This window comes from Girardinichthys multiradiatus, chromosome 18, assembly GCF_021462225.1.
Source record: "Girardinichthys multiradiatus isolate DD_20200921_A chromosome 18, DD_fGirMul_XY1, whole genome shotgun sequence".
NCBI lineage: Eukaryota > Metazoa > Chordata > Actinopteri > Cyprinodontiformes > Goodeidae > Girardinichthys > Girardinichthys multiradiatus.
Window position 1 is genome coordinate 2,349,976 of NC_061810.1, and position 16,808 is coordinate 2,366,783.

The 16,808-nt window shown below is 43.3% G+C and overlaps 1 protein-coding gene across 2 annotated transcripts in view; it reads right to left on the reverse strand.

The window, feature by feature from the left end:
- Nucleotides 1–16,808, reverse strand: part of nf1a (neurofibromin 1a) — a 309,684-nt gene that overhangs the window by 201,173 nt on the left and 91,703 nt on the right. For both annotated transcript variants that reach the window (XM_047391263.1, XM_047391264.1), the window contains exons 18-21: nucleotides 10,133–10,206; nucleotides 9,700–9,783; nucleotides 6,687–7,070; nucleotides 1,163–1,302 (exon numbers count right to left, since the gene is read on the reverse strand). In XM_047391263.1, the coding sequence (XP_047247219.1) occupies nucleotides 1,163–1,302; nucleotides 6,687–7,070; nucleotides 9,700–9,783; nucleotides 10,133–10,206 (682 nt within the window). The remainder of the gene's footprint in view (nucleotides 1–1,162; nucleotides 1,303–6,686; nucleotides 7,071–9,699; nucleotides 9,784–10,132; nucleotides 10,207–16,808) is intronic.

The window sequence follows — 16,808 nt, forward strand, 5'->3', positions numbered from 1 at the left end:
ATATATATATATATATATGGTCACAGAAATAACTTCAATCTGACCAAGGTAATAATGACTAAAAATTCTATGAAAATGAACAAATGAAATTCAGACATTGCCTTTTAAATATGCTTCAACAGAATTATTTAAAAAAACTGTAAGGGGTAATACTTGATTGCAAAACAAGCGTGATGTAGTACAATGAAAGGGGATATATAATCCATCTAATGTGGGTATAGAGTTGAATAAACAAACAAATATCCCTGTATTTTACAGTAAAATCCCGAATACTATGTTATAACAATTGGCCTAAATCAAATTACCTCATGGACAACTCTGGCCAAGGAGTATTTCTAAACTTCTTTTAATCAGTTTGCACAATTTTGCCAGCCTATCTCTCTTCTGTGGCTAAAGAATTTCTGCTAACCTACTTTGCCTTCTCCACTGGCGAGTCTGAGATCCATTGAATGGATGGTAAAAAAAAAACAATGCTGTAGCAGACTGTGCGCCATTCTGATTTCATTATCATCTATTAATACCAGCTATACTAACATTATAGTACTACAAGAGTAATCTTAAAAAAAGAGTCAATGGGATGTGCCCTATAGTTTATCCCACAACCTCTCTGCACGTGTTCTAATTCTACTCGATCTGTGGTGAAATTGCATTTTACTGTAAGGTGCTTCGAAACAGGCCGAATGGTGTGACATCAATGTGTGACTTATATTTGCAGGGCAAGAGAACCCTGGAGCTGTGGTGTTTTGCACCAGGAAGCTAAATAGATAAGTTAACATAAATCAATAGAGTGCTCACTTGTCAAGATCCAACTTAGGTAGAAGCTATCCTCTTTGTAGCTTGTGTAGTAGTAATTATTTTTGCCAATCTAATCAATATGTCTTGGCAATGCCCTGCTTTAGGACATTTCAGGAAGGAGGTTTTCCACAAAAAGAATAGGATTCCCACCCAGGAACTGAACCTTAACCCTTTACTCTCTTTGGTACAGCAAGTGAGAAGACAATTGGGTTACTTATGTACATTGCTGGTTGATGTCCTTTGGGGCTTTCCTGCCCTAAATATGGCACGTGTTACTTAAAAAAAAAGAAAGGTTTGCTCCACCTAATTTCAGATGCCATGTCTTGAAGAATTCAAAACAAAAAATAGTTTTGTTCCTGGGCCCTACCTGACCAAGTTGAGCATCATGGTTTCAATGCTGGCCTGTCCTAGGTGTTCAGAGCTGCCCTCTGCGTTGTTATCCAAAAGGTTTCTCATGATGGCTATTGTCTGCTCCACAAACTGGGTGTTCGTGTCATTAATAGGAACCTGAAAACAGTCGTAGACACACTGAATACATTTCAGGCATCATCACATTATCCAAAAAGCCAAGTAAATAGACTGTCATTTTCATTGTTTGGTTAATCCTTTCTCTTTGACCAGAGAAAACAAGCTAAAAAACAGCACTCCTAGACCTCTCTCTCTCTACACACACACACACACACACACACACACACATATGTTTCCAATTACAAATGAAATCATAATTTAAAAACAGCTTTTTGTATTTACTCAACTTAGATTCTTAAACAATAAGTTTGAGTATCTGATGTGTATTCTTTTAATAAATGAACAGTGCAAAACGACATGAAAATCCTTTTGAAATCCTATGAGACCATAACTGCAGCAAAATTGCACTGAACCAGTAGCATATTTGTTCCACAAAGGTTTTCGTGGGCAATGTGCCAGGCGGAGCTGGGATTTCAATTTAGCCAAATAGGATTTTCACTTCATTAAAAGAAATCTTGTCAAATAAAAATGCTGATTTCCATTGTAGGACTCCTGCATATGACATTGCCTTTGGTCATGATATTTACCCTGTATATAATCTAAATATGCACAGCATAAAATCAATAAAATGAAAAGAAATCTAACCAAACTTTATTGTTTCGTCTCCAACTGGAAAAATTTTATTGTATAAAAGAATAATCCAGGGCGCAGCGCTGGTGGCGTAGGGGTTAGCACGCGACCACAAATAGAGGCCTTTGCCGAATCTCTCCCCCTCTCTTTGCCCTCCTTCCTGCCTGCCTACTATCAAAATAAAGGCCTCTAGTGCCAAAACAATTCTAAAATAAATTCGAAAAAAAAGAATAATCCATGACTATATAAACCAAGGTGCAAAATGAGTGTTAAAAAGTAGTGTAAAAAACTATGTATACAAATTCACAAAATGAATTATCAATGAAAAGCTGTATAAATAATGATGGGCTGCACTCAATAATGAGGGTTGCAAAGGCTCTTCTCTGGATGCAATTGCCATGTTAGTAGAGTTTCAAACTTCCAGTAGCAGCTTGTAAGAAAAATGTGATATTTTAATTGCATAATTTGCTTCTTTTAATAGGTGTAGCTCCACCGTATCCACCTTGTTAAAGAACTCGTCAAAATGCCAGGAGACGACACATCTCAATTTATACAAATTTAAATACATTGTAGATTTTCCTTATTACTGATGATATTTTCATAGCATTTCCTCCCTTTCATCCACCCCACAAACTTGTGCGATGGTGGAGATGTGAAATGTGTTGTGAAGTGAGACCAGTAAACCCTTGTTTACTCATTCAGCAGATCCTAGTTTACCACAACCCAATCTTTTATTTGTTATGTTAAGAAAAGCTTTCCTGTGTAGATTGATTTCTTTGAGTTAATCTTAATTTACATTTAAAACGACACTTAAATTGGACACATGTATTTCTATTCCAGTGTAGCATGGGGCTCAAGTTACCTGGCAAGCACGTGTTCAAAGATATTTACTAACTTAAATTATTTTGTGCTCTCAAAGTGTTAAAGGATTATAGCTTTTTGAGAAGAGGTATCAGAACTACTTCAGATAAGATCACATAGAGAGACAGGAAAGTAGGACAAGAAGAAATAGGGCTGGACTGGGACCAAAATTTGGCCCAGGGATTTTTGGTCAAGGTGGCCTACTGTGATTGGTCCGATATGATCTCTACAGATGAACATCAGAAATACACTCACTGCCCACTTTATAAGTTACACCTTGCTAGTACCGGGTTGGACCCCCTTTTGCCTTCAGAACTACCTTAATCCTTGGTGGCATAGATTCAACAAGGTACTGGAAACATTCCTCAGAGAGTTTGGTCCATATTGACATGATAGCATCACACAGATGCTGCAGATTTGTTGGCTGCATCCATAATGCGAATCTCCCATTCCACCACATCCCAAAGGTGCTCTATTGGATTGAGATCCGGTGACTGTGGAGGCCATTTGAGTCCAGTGAACTCATCGTCATGTTCAAGAAACCAGTCTGATGATTCGTGCTTTATGAGATGGCGCGTTATCCTGCTGGAAGTGACCATCAGAAGATGGGTACACTGTGGTCATAAAGGTATGGACATGGTCAGCAACAATACTCAGGTAGGCTGTGGCGTTGACACGATGCTCAATTGGTACTAAGGGGCCCAAAGTGTGCCAAGAAAATATCCCCCACACTATTACACCACCACCACCAGCCTGAACAGTTGATACAAGGCAGGATGCATCCATGCTTTCATGTTGTTGACGCCAAATTCTGACCCTACCATCCAAATGTCGCAGCAGAAATCAAGACTCATCAGACCAGGCAATGTTTTTCCGATCTTCATTTGTCCAATTTTGGTGAGCCTGTGCGAATCGTAGCCTCAGTTTCCTGTTCTTAGCTGATAGGAGTGGTACCCGGTGTGGTCTTCTGCTGCTGTAGCCCATCCGCCTCAAGGTTCAACATGTTGTGCGTTTAGAGATGCTCTTCTGCATGCCTTGGTTGTAACTAGTGGTTATTTGAGTTACTGTTGCCTTTCTATCAGCTGGAACCAGTCTGGCCATTCTCCTCTGACCTCTGACATCAACAAGGCATTTGTGCCCACAGAACTGCCGCTCACTGGATATTTTCTATTTTTATCTATTCTCTGTAAACCCTAGAGATGGTAGTGCGTGAAAATCCCAGTAGATCAGCAGTTTGTGAAATACTCAGACCAGCCCATCTGGCACCAACAACCATGCCACGTTCAAAGTCACGTAAATCACCTTTCTTCCCCATTCTGATGCTCGGTTTGAACTGCAGCAGATTGTCTTGACCATGTCTACATGCCTAAATGCATTGAGTTGCTGCCATGTGATTGGCTGATTAGAAATCTATGTTAACGAGCAGTTGGACAGGTGTACACAATAAAGTGGCCGGTGAGTGTATGTCTGCCTACATTTGTATTAAGACGGTAAACAATTTAATTAAAAAAAATGTAAGATCGCTCTTTAATAAAAATTATGCAACTGGTTAAAACGAAAACAGGGCCTGATCTTCAAAAGGTTTGTTTGTACAAAACCACAGGCAAACCTTTTTGCGTAAGCAAAACTGATCTACAAACAAGGTGGTAATCAGATTGCGTGTGCAAAGTCAGCGGAACTGCAGGCACAAACATTTTAGTGGGTCTGCCTTCATCAATATGCAATACATATGATAATGACCCGAACATGCAAATTCATGGGAAGAGGATATGCAAATGTCATCCCTTATCAATCGCAATGCGATTTTTGAAAGCCTGAAACGGTTTGCAGGCGTAATTTTTGTGTGTGGATTTAGCACGTTTGAAATGTAGGTGCTAACTGGGATGCAAAAATGTCTGCTGGCATTTGGCCAGAAGGAGGCATAGATAGAAAGACAGCTTACAGGGAGAGAGAATCTTCTGTACATGTGCCAACAGATTTGGGTTGTCAAAAATAAAAATATTAAAAATAGATGAGAATAGAGGATTGTATGTATGATTACCTAAGCACTGATTTGGAGCCAATCACAAACAAAAGCCATGATATCTCCCCTATATTTCTCCATGTAACACTTCATTCAAAATCATTCCAGCGTAACATCGCTGTCAGTGATCATCTGTTGAACGTGCACAAACCTGATCATGGCAAAATGTGCACATAACTGATAAAGTGCGCACAGCCTGTAATTGCACATCATGCAAGAGACCCACCGTGCTTTGATGTTGATATAATTAATAGGAAAGAAGTAAAGACATTATAAGGCAGATTAATGCCAAAATCACTTTTTAGCAGGTGAAAAATCACCACTTTAAGGCAGCATTATTGACAGTAATGTTATGTCATTACATGGCAATCGGAGCTGGATCAGTTTGATTACCTTGTTTAAATGTGAACATATGCCAGGGGAGAATTTTGTTTATTCAGTAAAAAATTATCAATTAAAAAAACTATTTAAATGATCAAACACGTTTTATATCATTAAAATATTGGCAAAACAAACAAAACAAATTTAGTGAAAATCATTGGAAACTAATTTATTTTTACGTACATAAATGTTCGATTTAACTTTTTTTGCAGGAGAGTTATGTGACGCTATTTTTAAAAATTAGCAAAGCTATAACATACAGATTGCCAACTCGTACAACAATCTATTTTTATGTTGCTAATATTATGTTCAGGCTTAAATATTGTCGCTGTTTAGGATAAACTCCGAACTCTTCAAACATATACTCTCAAAAAAAAAAAACAGAACAGAACCCGGTGAGTCTCCAAAAACGATTAAAAGATCATATTTGTCTTTTAAATTGTTAATATTGATTGGCCAATTTGTTGCATCGAGCAACGTAAGAGAAATAATCTCGTCAGGGCAGATGACAAACCTACTGTGAGTAGCACAACAAAAGTTAACTACCTGTAACAATCCAGAAAAGCAAGGGCCGAATGGAACAGAAGAAAAAAATCAGCAACTGAATTATTTATAATGACGCAGCGTAACAATCCCTGCATATTTCTTCGCAACACAGCAGAGGATCTGTTTGCTTTACCTCTTGTTTCAGCCAGTAGCACACGCAATTTCCTCATTTAAATAGGGCGGTCTGAACCTGTTTTGCACCTGTTATCCATAGCACACGCAATCTTTGAAAATTGCACACAACACCTCCAATTATTGCACGTGCAATTTATTTATAGCACACGCAAATTAGCACCTGCTATTTGGGATCTTTAAAGATCAGGCCCTAAGTGTACATTTTTACTGTACTGTATATACATACAGGGATATTTTCTGCCAAATATATGAAAATTGTCTTATTTATTTTACTTTGAACCAATGATATTTAATGTATTCATTGGATTTCTGCTACTAACTATCTGTGTTTAAAGTTGGCGCTACTAATAATAAATACTGGAGTTAAATTCAACACAGGAATTTTATTGTAATCATCTTTATGTTTTAAATTAAGGTTAATAATAATGTATTGACAGAATGTGATGACTTTTCTCACCATTGTACATATTTGTGATTCCAGCTAACTCACACACACACACACACACACATACACACACACACACACACACACATACCCAAATAATTCAAAAGGTTGAAGGTAATTCAAAAAGCAGTTCCTGTTTTATTAATGCAACCTGTCTACTTTGATGCCTGATGCAACCCCGATAGAATAAAATCAATCAAGCAATTAGGATACAATTTCCAGATAACATTTTTGTAGACCAAAGCTCCCCTGGTACATGTAGGCAACAGGCTTGTTTATAAGGTATCCCTGAAATGCCACAACAGGATACATGGAAAGGGGGAAAAACGTCTGTGCACCAAAACCCAATGTTAATTTGTAGAATTAATTCATTACAATAGGCAATACTATAAATGAACTTACCGGTCCCTGGGTGTCAAAGAACTTCCCAATGCTATTTTTCAGTTTGTTGAAGAGCATGGGGTAGAGTGCAGGGCTAAGTTCCAGTCCTAGTAGATCTTTGACATTGGTGCGGACCTGAAGGCCCACTCTGTCATGGCCACACACCAACAGAGCCAGCAGTCGGTCCAGAAAGCAGCTGACAGGTGTCTCGTTGGGGGTAGATAAAGGGCAGAGAGAGGGTGCAGGGTTGGTCATATCACCAGGCCCCACTGAGATCATGGAGGACTTACGTTCACTTAGTGGCCCCATGGGTGGGCTGTAAGTGGCAGGACCTGGAGTGTGGCGCTGCTGAAGACATACACCCCCCAGAGCACAGAGGAAGCCAGTCATGTTTATCCACTCCTGCTGTGGGGACACAAGAGAAACTCTATAACGACCTGCTCAGACCTTCAGTGCTAAGTGAAACCTAGCAATGGCTACACCCTAGTGAGCTTCTAATCACTGACGGATAGGATGCTTTGACAGACACACAAGTCCACCTATTACAAACACAGAGCCTGACAGTGTTCAACCTTTTATCAGTGGCTTGTAATTGACATGACAGTGATATTCACAGACTCTGTGACAGTTACAGAAACTATGTTACCATCCAGTACCATCGATACTGTGGCAACATTTGTTTAAGCCATAGGGTTTTTTTTGGATAACTGCAGTAAGACAGTATATTTGTGTGTAATTTAGGTCAGAACAATTGAGTAAGAATTTAGCATCCGTTTGGATAATAAACATCTAAATGCGTCGTTTTTCTGTTTAGAAAAACAGTGGACAAGATAACAGTTAGAAGAAGTGTTTATATCCTTCATGAAAATACAGGTCCTTCTCAAAATATTAGCATATTGTGATAAAGTTCATTATTTTCCATAATGTCATGATGAAAATTTAACATTCATATATTTTAGATTCATTGCACACTAACTGAAATATTTCAGGTCTTTTATTGTCTTAATACGGATGATTTTGGCATACAGCTCATGAAAACCCAAAATTCCTATCTCACAAAATTAGCATATTTCATCCGACCAATAAAAGAAAACTGTTTTTAATACAAAAAACGTCAACCTTCAAATAATCATGTACAGTTATGCACTCAATACTTGGTCGGGAATCCTTTGGCAGAAATGACTGCTTCAATGCGGCGTGGCATGGAGGCAATCAGCCTGTGGCACTGCTGAGGTCTTATGGAGGCCCAGGATGCTTCGATAGCGGCCTTTAGCTCATCCAGAGTGTTGGGTCTTGAGTCTCTCAACGTTCTCTTCACAATATCCCACAGATTCTCTATGGGGTTCAGGTCAGGAAAGTTGGCAGGCCAATTGAGCACAGTGATACCATGGTCAGTAAACCATTTACCAGTGGTTTTGGCACTGTGAGGTCGTGCTGAAAAATGAAATCTTCATCTCCATAAAGCTTTTCAGCAGATGGAAGCATGAAGTGCTCCAAAATCTCCTGATAGCTAGCTGCATTGACCCTGCCCTTGATAAAACACAGTGGACCAACACCAGCAGCTGACACGGCACCCCGGACAATCACTGACTGTGGGTACTTGACACTGGACTTCTGGCATTTTGGCATTTCCTTCTCCCCAGTCTTCCTCCAGACTCTGGCACCTTGATTTCTGAATGACATGCAGAATTTGCTTTCATCCAAAAAAAGTACTTTGGACCACTGAGCAACAGTCCAGTGCTGCTTCTCTGTAGCCCAGGTCTGGGGAATGCGGCACCTGTAGCCCATTTCCTGCACACACCTGTGCACGGTGGCTCTGGATGTTTCTACTCCACACTCAGTCCACTGCTTCCGCAGGTCCCCCAAGGTCTGGAATCGGCCCTTCTCCACAATCTTCCTCAGGGTCCTCTTCTCGTTGTGCACTGTTTTCTGCCACACTTTTTCCTTCCCACAGACTTCCCACTGAGGTGCCTTAATACAGCACTCTGGGAACAGCCTATTCGTACAGAAATTTCTTTCTGTGTCTTACCCTCTTGCTTGAGGGTGTCAATAGTGGCCTTCTGGACAGCAGTCAGGTCGGCAGTCTTACCCATGATTGGGGTTTTGAGTGATGAACCAGGCTGGGAGTTTTAAAGGCCCCAGGAATCTTTTGCAGGGATTCAGAGTTAACTCGTTGATTCAGATGATCAGGTTCATAGCTCGTTTAGAGACCCTTTTAAGGATATGCTAATTTTGTGAGATAGGCATTTTGGGTTTTCATGAGCTGTATGCCAAAATCATCCGTATTAAGACAATAAAAGACCTGAAATATTTCAGTTAGTGTGCAATGAATCTAAAATATATGAATGTTAAATTTTCATCATGACATTATGGAAAATAATTAACTTTATCACAATATGCTAATATTTTGAGAAGGACCAGTATGTACACTGGACTCAGTTGTTCAGTTAGTTGAAAAACACATTTTTACAGTGCAAATATGGAACTATTCTCTACAAATTATTATTATTATTTTACAGTGTACATGGGTGTCGGGTCCATGCTAATGTAGCCGAAGGTTGCTTATAGACATTCCTCAGCTTCTCCTCTTCTTCTGCCTCAAAAGCAACCTCGGAACAAAAATATTGCCTTTTTAATTAATGCAAGTTGCAAAGGCTCTTCTCTGGATGTAGTTGCCATGTTAGTAGAGTTCCAAATTTCCAGTAGCAGCTAATAAGAAACATGTAATATTTGTATTGCATAATTTGCTTCTTTTATAAGTGTAGCTGAACCATTAGTCCAAAGTATCCACCTTGGGGATCATAATGCCAGGAGATGACATCTCAAATTGGGGGTAAAACATTAAATAGAGGAGCTGTTATGTTAATTACTGTGGAACAACAAAATAATTAAAATTCCAATTAAATTACCTGTTATTCACAAGTTACAAAGTGCAATTGCTTTGACAGAAAAATCATTAATAGTCTTAATGAAAACATTAGAACTCCTTCCACTCTCTCCTGAACACACTGGCTCTTTACATTAAATGTTTTACCTGTCCATCATCAGCCTTATTTTTAGGGAAGTTGAGTATCTGTTTGGTGCTCTGGTCCCACTTAGCATATGTATCCTCCCAAGACTAGAGGAAGTGGCACAGGAAAACAAAGTGAGTAATAAAATGCTAAAATGAAATAGATTACTGGCAAGTTAACATTTAAAAAGAATTAATATTAATGCTGTTTGGTTAAGGTTCAGGAAACATGGTCAGTACTGCATATCAGCTCTTCAGTGAAGCAAAATATTTAAAATGGATTGCTGGGATCCCTTTAAGCTGCCCCTTGTTATTTACAAAACAACATGAGACAAAAGTCTGACATTTTATAAAAATTTTATTATCCAACCAAATTTAATCAAAACTCAAAACAACCTGTGTTACTAAAAAGCAAACATTCAATAAAGGTTTCTGAAAGTGGAACACTGACTAGTACCTCAATGTTTCCTGGTGTGGGGTGCTCTATTCTTCTTAACAAGGCCATCACTCTTTTTTGTAAGGTGGAACGGCCTGTGGGGAGAAAAAAAAACAACCACACTGCAAATGTAGCTGATCATGTCCTCAAGGAAACTGGATATCTGAAAAAGAATGTATTGTATTGTATGTCACAGAGCTTTAAGCTATTTATGGTGATCATAAACTGTTTAAATCGAAGGTTTATGTGATGTAAAAAAATAGTCCCATTTGATATTCCATGATACCATATTCCAAGATGGCACTGCAGATGGCTGTCTCAGTACCACGCTCATACTTTTTATTTTATTTTTGTATTTCTACTGCACTTTGCTGGTATTCTACAATCACTTTTGCCAGAGAGGAAATCCTAAGCATCAGGGAGTCTTCTCTGGGCAATATTTCATCCTGTTGTTTTATCAAGAGAAGACGTGTGCCCCCTTGGCTCTGTTTAGGCCACATGGCTCGACTCAACTCGGTCTGGCTCTGCTCCGTACAGAACCTATTTTGTATCCATCGACTGTGACAGCCGGAGCTATGGCTTGAAGTCCCCCTCCAGGCGTCAGTGTAGTGTGCTGTGCCGCTATTAGCATTACTGCGTGATAGTTACATTAAAGTAATCGGAGTAAAACGATAGAAATTATAAACAAATAAATAAATAAAAAGTAAAAAATACATAAACAAAATACAAATAATGTTTGTATTATTGAACATGCAACACGTATGTGCTATATTCACATATAAAATAATCCGCTGCGATACTTATCTGGAACACAGCCCAGCCAGAACCTATAAAATACGGCACAGGGGTTTTTTGGTTGATGCATTTTCATACATTTTCCAAATATCCCCCAGACTAACCTGATGTCTCACAAGAACATTTATAACATCAGCATAGGCAGACAAAACCAATGGAGAGCAAAGGGAAAAACCTGGGAGAACATTTGAAAGTTTTAAACATAGTCTGTTTAAAATTGGTTCAATAGCGAGTCCAGAGATAGTACACCCTTGCCTGATGACTCTCTGAACTTTCACTAGAGAGCTTAATCCCCCTCCTAATTTAACTAACAAAATCTTCATTAAATAATAAACCCAACAAATAAACAAAACTATCTCCCAAAATAAAAAGTTCTTAATGTTGAAAATGTAGAACAATCATCAATCCGATCAAACCCCTTCTCTAGAGCCAGTAAAAAAATTCTACAATCAATATTACATAATTTACTTTTATCAAATAAGTCTGTCATGCAGAAAAGATAATGCAAAATTCATCTGTCAGGTCCACACAGTAATTTTGATTTCTATGAATAACTAAGTCAAGAAAAAGCTGTTGGCAAGCACTTTTGAACACATCTTATAGTCTGTGCAGAGCAACACAACAGGTCTCTTGTTCTTTACAATTGTCTAGTCCACTTTTTTTGGCCCCCTCCTTGAACCGTCACCTTAACGTGGTGGAGGGGTTTGAGTGCTCAAATGATCCTAGAGGCTATGTTGTCTGGGGCCTAAATGCCCCTGGTAGGGTCTCCCATGGCAAACAGGTTCTAGGTGATGGGTCAGACAAAGAATGGTTCAAGAACCCCTCATGAAGAACACAATATCGAGGCACGTGACGTCGCCCGGTACGGCGGAGCCGGGGTCCCACCCTGGAGCCAGGCCTGGGGTCGGGACTCGTCGGAGAGCGCCTGGTGGCCGGGTTGCTCCTCGCGGGACCCGGCCGGGCCAAGCCCGAACGAGAGACGCGAGGCCATCCCCCAGTGGGCCCACCACCTGCAGGGGGAACCGTGAGGGACCGGTGCAAAGAGGATTGGGTGGCGGACGAAGGTGGAGACCTCAACGGCCCGATCCCCGGATGCTTAGGCTGGCTCTAGGGACGTGGAATGTCACCTCGCTGGGGGGGAAGGAGCCTGAGCTTGTGCGGGAGGTCGAGAGATATCGACTAGAAATAGTCGGGCTCGCCTCCATGCACAGCGTGGGCTCTGGAACCCATCTCCTTGAGAGGGGTTGGACTCTCTTCTACTCTGGAGTGGCCCACGGGGAGAGGCGGCGGGCTGGTGTGGGTTTGCTTGTTGCCCCCCAGCTCAGCCGTCTCGTGTTGGGGTTTACCCCAGTGGATGAGAGGGTTGTATCCCTGCGCCTTCGGGTTGGGGAGAGGTCTCTGACTATCATTTCAGCCTACGGGCCGAGTGGTAGTGCAGAGTACCCTGCCTTCTTGGCGTCCCTGTCGGGGGTGCTGGATAGTGCCCCTCCCGGGGACTCCATTATTCTGCTGGGGGACTTCAACGCCCACGTGGGGAACGACAGTGACACCTGGAGAGGCGTGATCGGGAGGAATGGCCTCCCCTATCTGAATCCGAGTGGTGTTTTGTTATTGGACTTCTGTGCTAGTCACGGATTGTCCATAACGAACACCATGTTCAAACATAAGGGTGTCCATCAGTGCACTTGGCACCAGGACACCCTAGGCAGGAGGTCGATGATTGACTTTGTTGTCGTATCATCAGACCTTCGGCCGCATGTTTTGGACACTCGGGTGAAGAGAGGGGCTGAGCTGTCCACTGATCATCACCTGGTGGTGAGTTGGATCCGCTGGAGGAGGAGAAAGCCGGACAGACTCGGCAGGCCCAAGCGCATAGTGAGGGTCTGCTGGGAACGCCTGGCGGAGCCCTCGGCCAGGGATGTATTCAACTCCCACCTCCGGGAGAGCTTCGACCAGATCCCGGGGGATGTTGGAGACATAGAGTCCGAGTGGACCATGTTCTCTGCATCTATTGTCGATGCTGCTGCCCATAGCTGTGGCCGTAAGGTCTGCGGTGCCTGTCGTGGCGGCAATCCCAGAACCCGGTGGTGGACACCGGCAGTAAGGGATGCTGTTAAGCTGAAGGAGTCCTATCGGCTGTGGTTGGCTTGTGGGACTCCTGAGGCGGCTCACGGGTACCGTGAGGCCAAGCGTGCTGCGGCCCGGGCTGTGGCAGAGGCAAAAACTCGGGCCTGGGAAGAGTTCGGTGAGGCCATGGAGAAGGACTACCGGTTGGCCTCGAAGCGATTCTGGCAAACCGTCCGGCGCCTCAGGAGGGGGAAGCAGTTCTTTGCCAACACTGTTTATAGTGGGGGCGGGAGACTGCTGACCTCGACTGAGGACATTATCGGGCGGTGGAAGGAGTACTTCGAGGATCTCCTCAATCCTGCCATCACGCATTCCGTGGTGGAAACAGAGGCTGGGGACTCGGGGTTGGACTCTTTCATCACCCAGGCTGAAGTCACCGAGGTGGTTAAAAAGCTCCGCGGTGGCAAGGCTTCGGGGGTGGATGAGATCCGCCCTGAGTACCTCAAGTGTCTGGATGTTGTAGGGCTGTCATGGTTGACACGCCTCTTCAACATTGCGTGGCGGTCGGGGACAGTGCCTCTGGACTGGCAGACTGGGGTGGTGGTCCCCCTTTATAAGAAGGGGGACCGGAGGGTGTGTTCCAACTACAGGGGGATCACACTCCTCAGCCTCCCTGGTAAGGCCTACGCCAGGATATTGGAGAGGAGAGTCCGACCGATAGTCGAACCTCGGCTTCAGGAGGAACAGTGTGGTTTTCGTCCCAGCCGTGGAACACTGGACCAGCTCTATACCCTCTACAGGGTGCTCGAGGGTTCATGGGAGTTTGCCCAACCGGTTCACATGTGTTTTGTGGACCTGGAGAAGGCATTCGACTGTGTCCCTCGTGATGCCCTGTGGGGGGTGCTCCAGGAGTATGGAATCGGGGGCCCTTTATTAGGGGCCATCCGGTCCCTGTACGAGCGGAGCAGGAGTTTGGTCCGCATTGCCGGCACTAAGTCGGACCTGTTCCCAGTGCATGTTGGACTCCGGCAGGGCTGCCCTTTGTCGCCGGTCCTGTTCATAACTTTTATGGACAGGATTTCTAGACGCAGCCGAGGGCCGGAGGGGGTCTGGTTTGGGGACCAGTGGATTTAGTCTCTTCTTTTTGCGGATGACGTGGTCCTGCTGGCCCCCTCTAGCCAAGACCTACAGCATGCGCTGTGGCGGTTCGCAGCCGAGTGTGAAGCGGCTGGGATGAGGATCAGCTCCTCCAAGTCCGAGGCCATGGTACTCGACCGGAAAAGGGTGGCTTGTCCTCTTCAGGTTGGAGGGGAGTTCCTGCCTCAAGTGGAGGAGTTTAAGTATCTCGGGGTCTTGTTCACGAGTGAGGGAAGAATGGAGCGGGAGATTGACAGACGGATCGGTGCAGCTGCCACAGTAATGGGGGCGCTGTGCCGGTCCATTGTGGTGAAGAGAGAGCTTAGCCGAAAAGCAAAGCTCTCAATTTACTGGTCGGTCTACGTTCCTACCCTCACCTATGGCCATGAACTTTGGGTCATGACCGAAAGAACGAGATCACGGATACAAGCGGCTGAAATGAGCTTCCTCCGTAGGGTGGCCGGGCACTCCCTTAGAGATAGGGTGAGGAGCTCGGCCATCCGGGAGGAGCTCGGAGTAGAGCCGCTGCTCCTCCACATTGAGAGGAGCCAGTTGAGGTGGCTCGGGCATCTATACCGGATGCCTCCTGGACGCCTTCCTCGGGAGGTGTTCCAGGCACGTCCCACCGGGAGGAGGCCCAGGGGACGGCCCAGGACACGCTGGAGGGACTATGTCTCTCGGCTGGCCTGGGAACGCCTTGGGCTCCCCCTGGAGGAGCTGGAGGAGGTGTCTGGAGAGAGGGAAGTCTGGGCATCTCTGCTGAGTCTGCTGCCCCCGCGACCCGGTCCTGGATAAGCGGAAGACAACGAACGAACGAACTTTTTTTGGCAAGAGTGAAGAGACAGCAAGACGACACAATGATGTAAAGGTGTTTAATAGAGCACACTTGTACCACTTCCCACAGTGTACACTCAGCGGCCACTTTATTAGGTACACCTGTCCAACTGCTCGTCAACGCAAATTCCTAATCAGCCAATCACATGGCAGCAACTCAATGCATTTAGGCATGTAGACATGGTTAAGACAATCTGCTGCAGTTCAAACGAGCATCAGAATGGGGAAGAAAGGTGATTTAAGTGACTTTGAACGTGGCATGGTTTGTTGGTGCCATACAGGCTGGTCTGAGTATTTCAGAAACTGCTGATCTACTGGGATTTTCATGCACTACCATCTCTAGGGTTTACATAGAATGGTGTAATGGAAAATTCTTTTAAAGTGCTCTGATATTCCCTTCACCTCTCTCATTTGATTCTGTGTTTTATCACCCACAGGTGACCTTCCATCTACCTCTCACCTCTGACCTCTGTGTTTTATTAGTGTTCTGTTATTTAGAGCAGATGGACTCTAAATTCCAATGCTGGAGAGTTTAATGGTTAAGACCCATCTTTTAGGACGATGTCAGGAAGGGCAGTTAGGTCTGTTCCTAGATAACCTTGTCACCTTTGAACTCAAGAAGGGTTTGGGTCATAAAACACAGACTCTTTGAAGTTGAGATAACACAGTCATGTTCTGGTATAAATACTGTGTGTAAATGTTGATCGGGGCTCTGTTTCACTGACTAACCTCAGTGTCAGGGTCTTCAAACGCTGAATGCCTTTGAATAAAACTTATAAGACAAAGTCCGGATTTTCTCTTGTTATGAGTCAACTTCTACCTACTTTGATAAGAAAATTCCACAACAATGGTCAGAAAAAGAGAAAATATCCAGTGAGCGGCAGTTCTTAGTACCAATTGAGCATCGTGTCAACGCCACAGCCTACCTGAGTATTGTTGCTGACAAACTCTCTCCCTTTATGACCACAGTGTACCCATCTTCTGATGGTTACTTCCAGCAGGATAACGCGCCATGTCATAAAACATGGATCATCTCAGACTGGTTTCTTGAACATGAGAATGAGTTCACTGTACTCAAATGGCCTCCACAGTCACCAGATCTCAATCCGATATAGCCCCATCCAAATCTGGATGTTGTGCTCATTCTGGTTATAGATGGAAATAGTAGTGCTGGAAGCCTGGACACGTTTTACATTAGACACTTATAGAGGCAGGCTGTTAGTCTCCTATATTAATCCTGTAGGTCTTACTGATTGCCTATATTCTTGGGATTTTTTATGTGCCAGATACCATTATGTGCAAATCTTATTGGCATTTTAATACAAACTACTTTAAGACAGATGTTGGTCAAAAGTTTGAGAGAGAAAACTGCAACGTGGACTTGAAAGAACTGTTGGAGGGACTTCCTCAACTGATGGCTGCTGACACAGCAGTCCTGGAACATCTCTAGAAGAGTTAACTGCTGCTGTGGGTCAGATAGCTCCAGGATTGAATGGATTGCCTACAGACATCTATATATACTCACTGGCCATTTTATTAGGTACACCTTGCCAGTACCGGGTTGGACCCCCTTTTGCCTTCAGAACTGCCTTAATCCTTGGTGGCATAGATTCAACAAGGTACTAGAAACATTCCTCAGAGAGTTTGGTCCATATTGACATGATAGCATCACACAGATGCTGCAGATTTGTCGGCTGCATCCATAATACGAATCTCCCGTTCCACCACATCCCAAAGATGCTCTATTGGATTGAGATCTGGTGACTGTGGAGGCCATTTGAGTCCAGTGAACTCATTGTCATGTTCAAGAAACCAGTCTGAGATGATTCTTGCTTTATGAGATGGTGCATTATCCTGCTGGAAG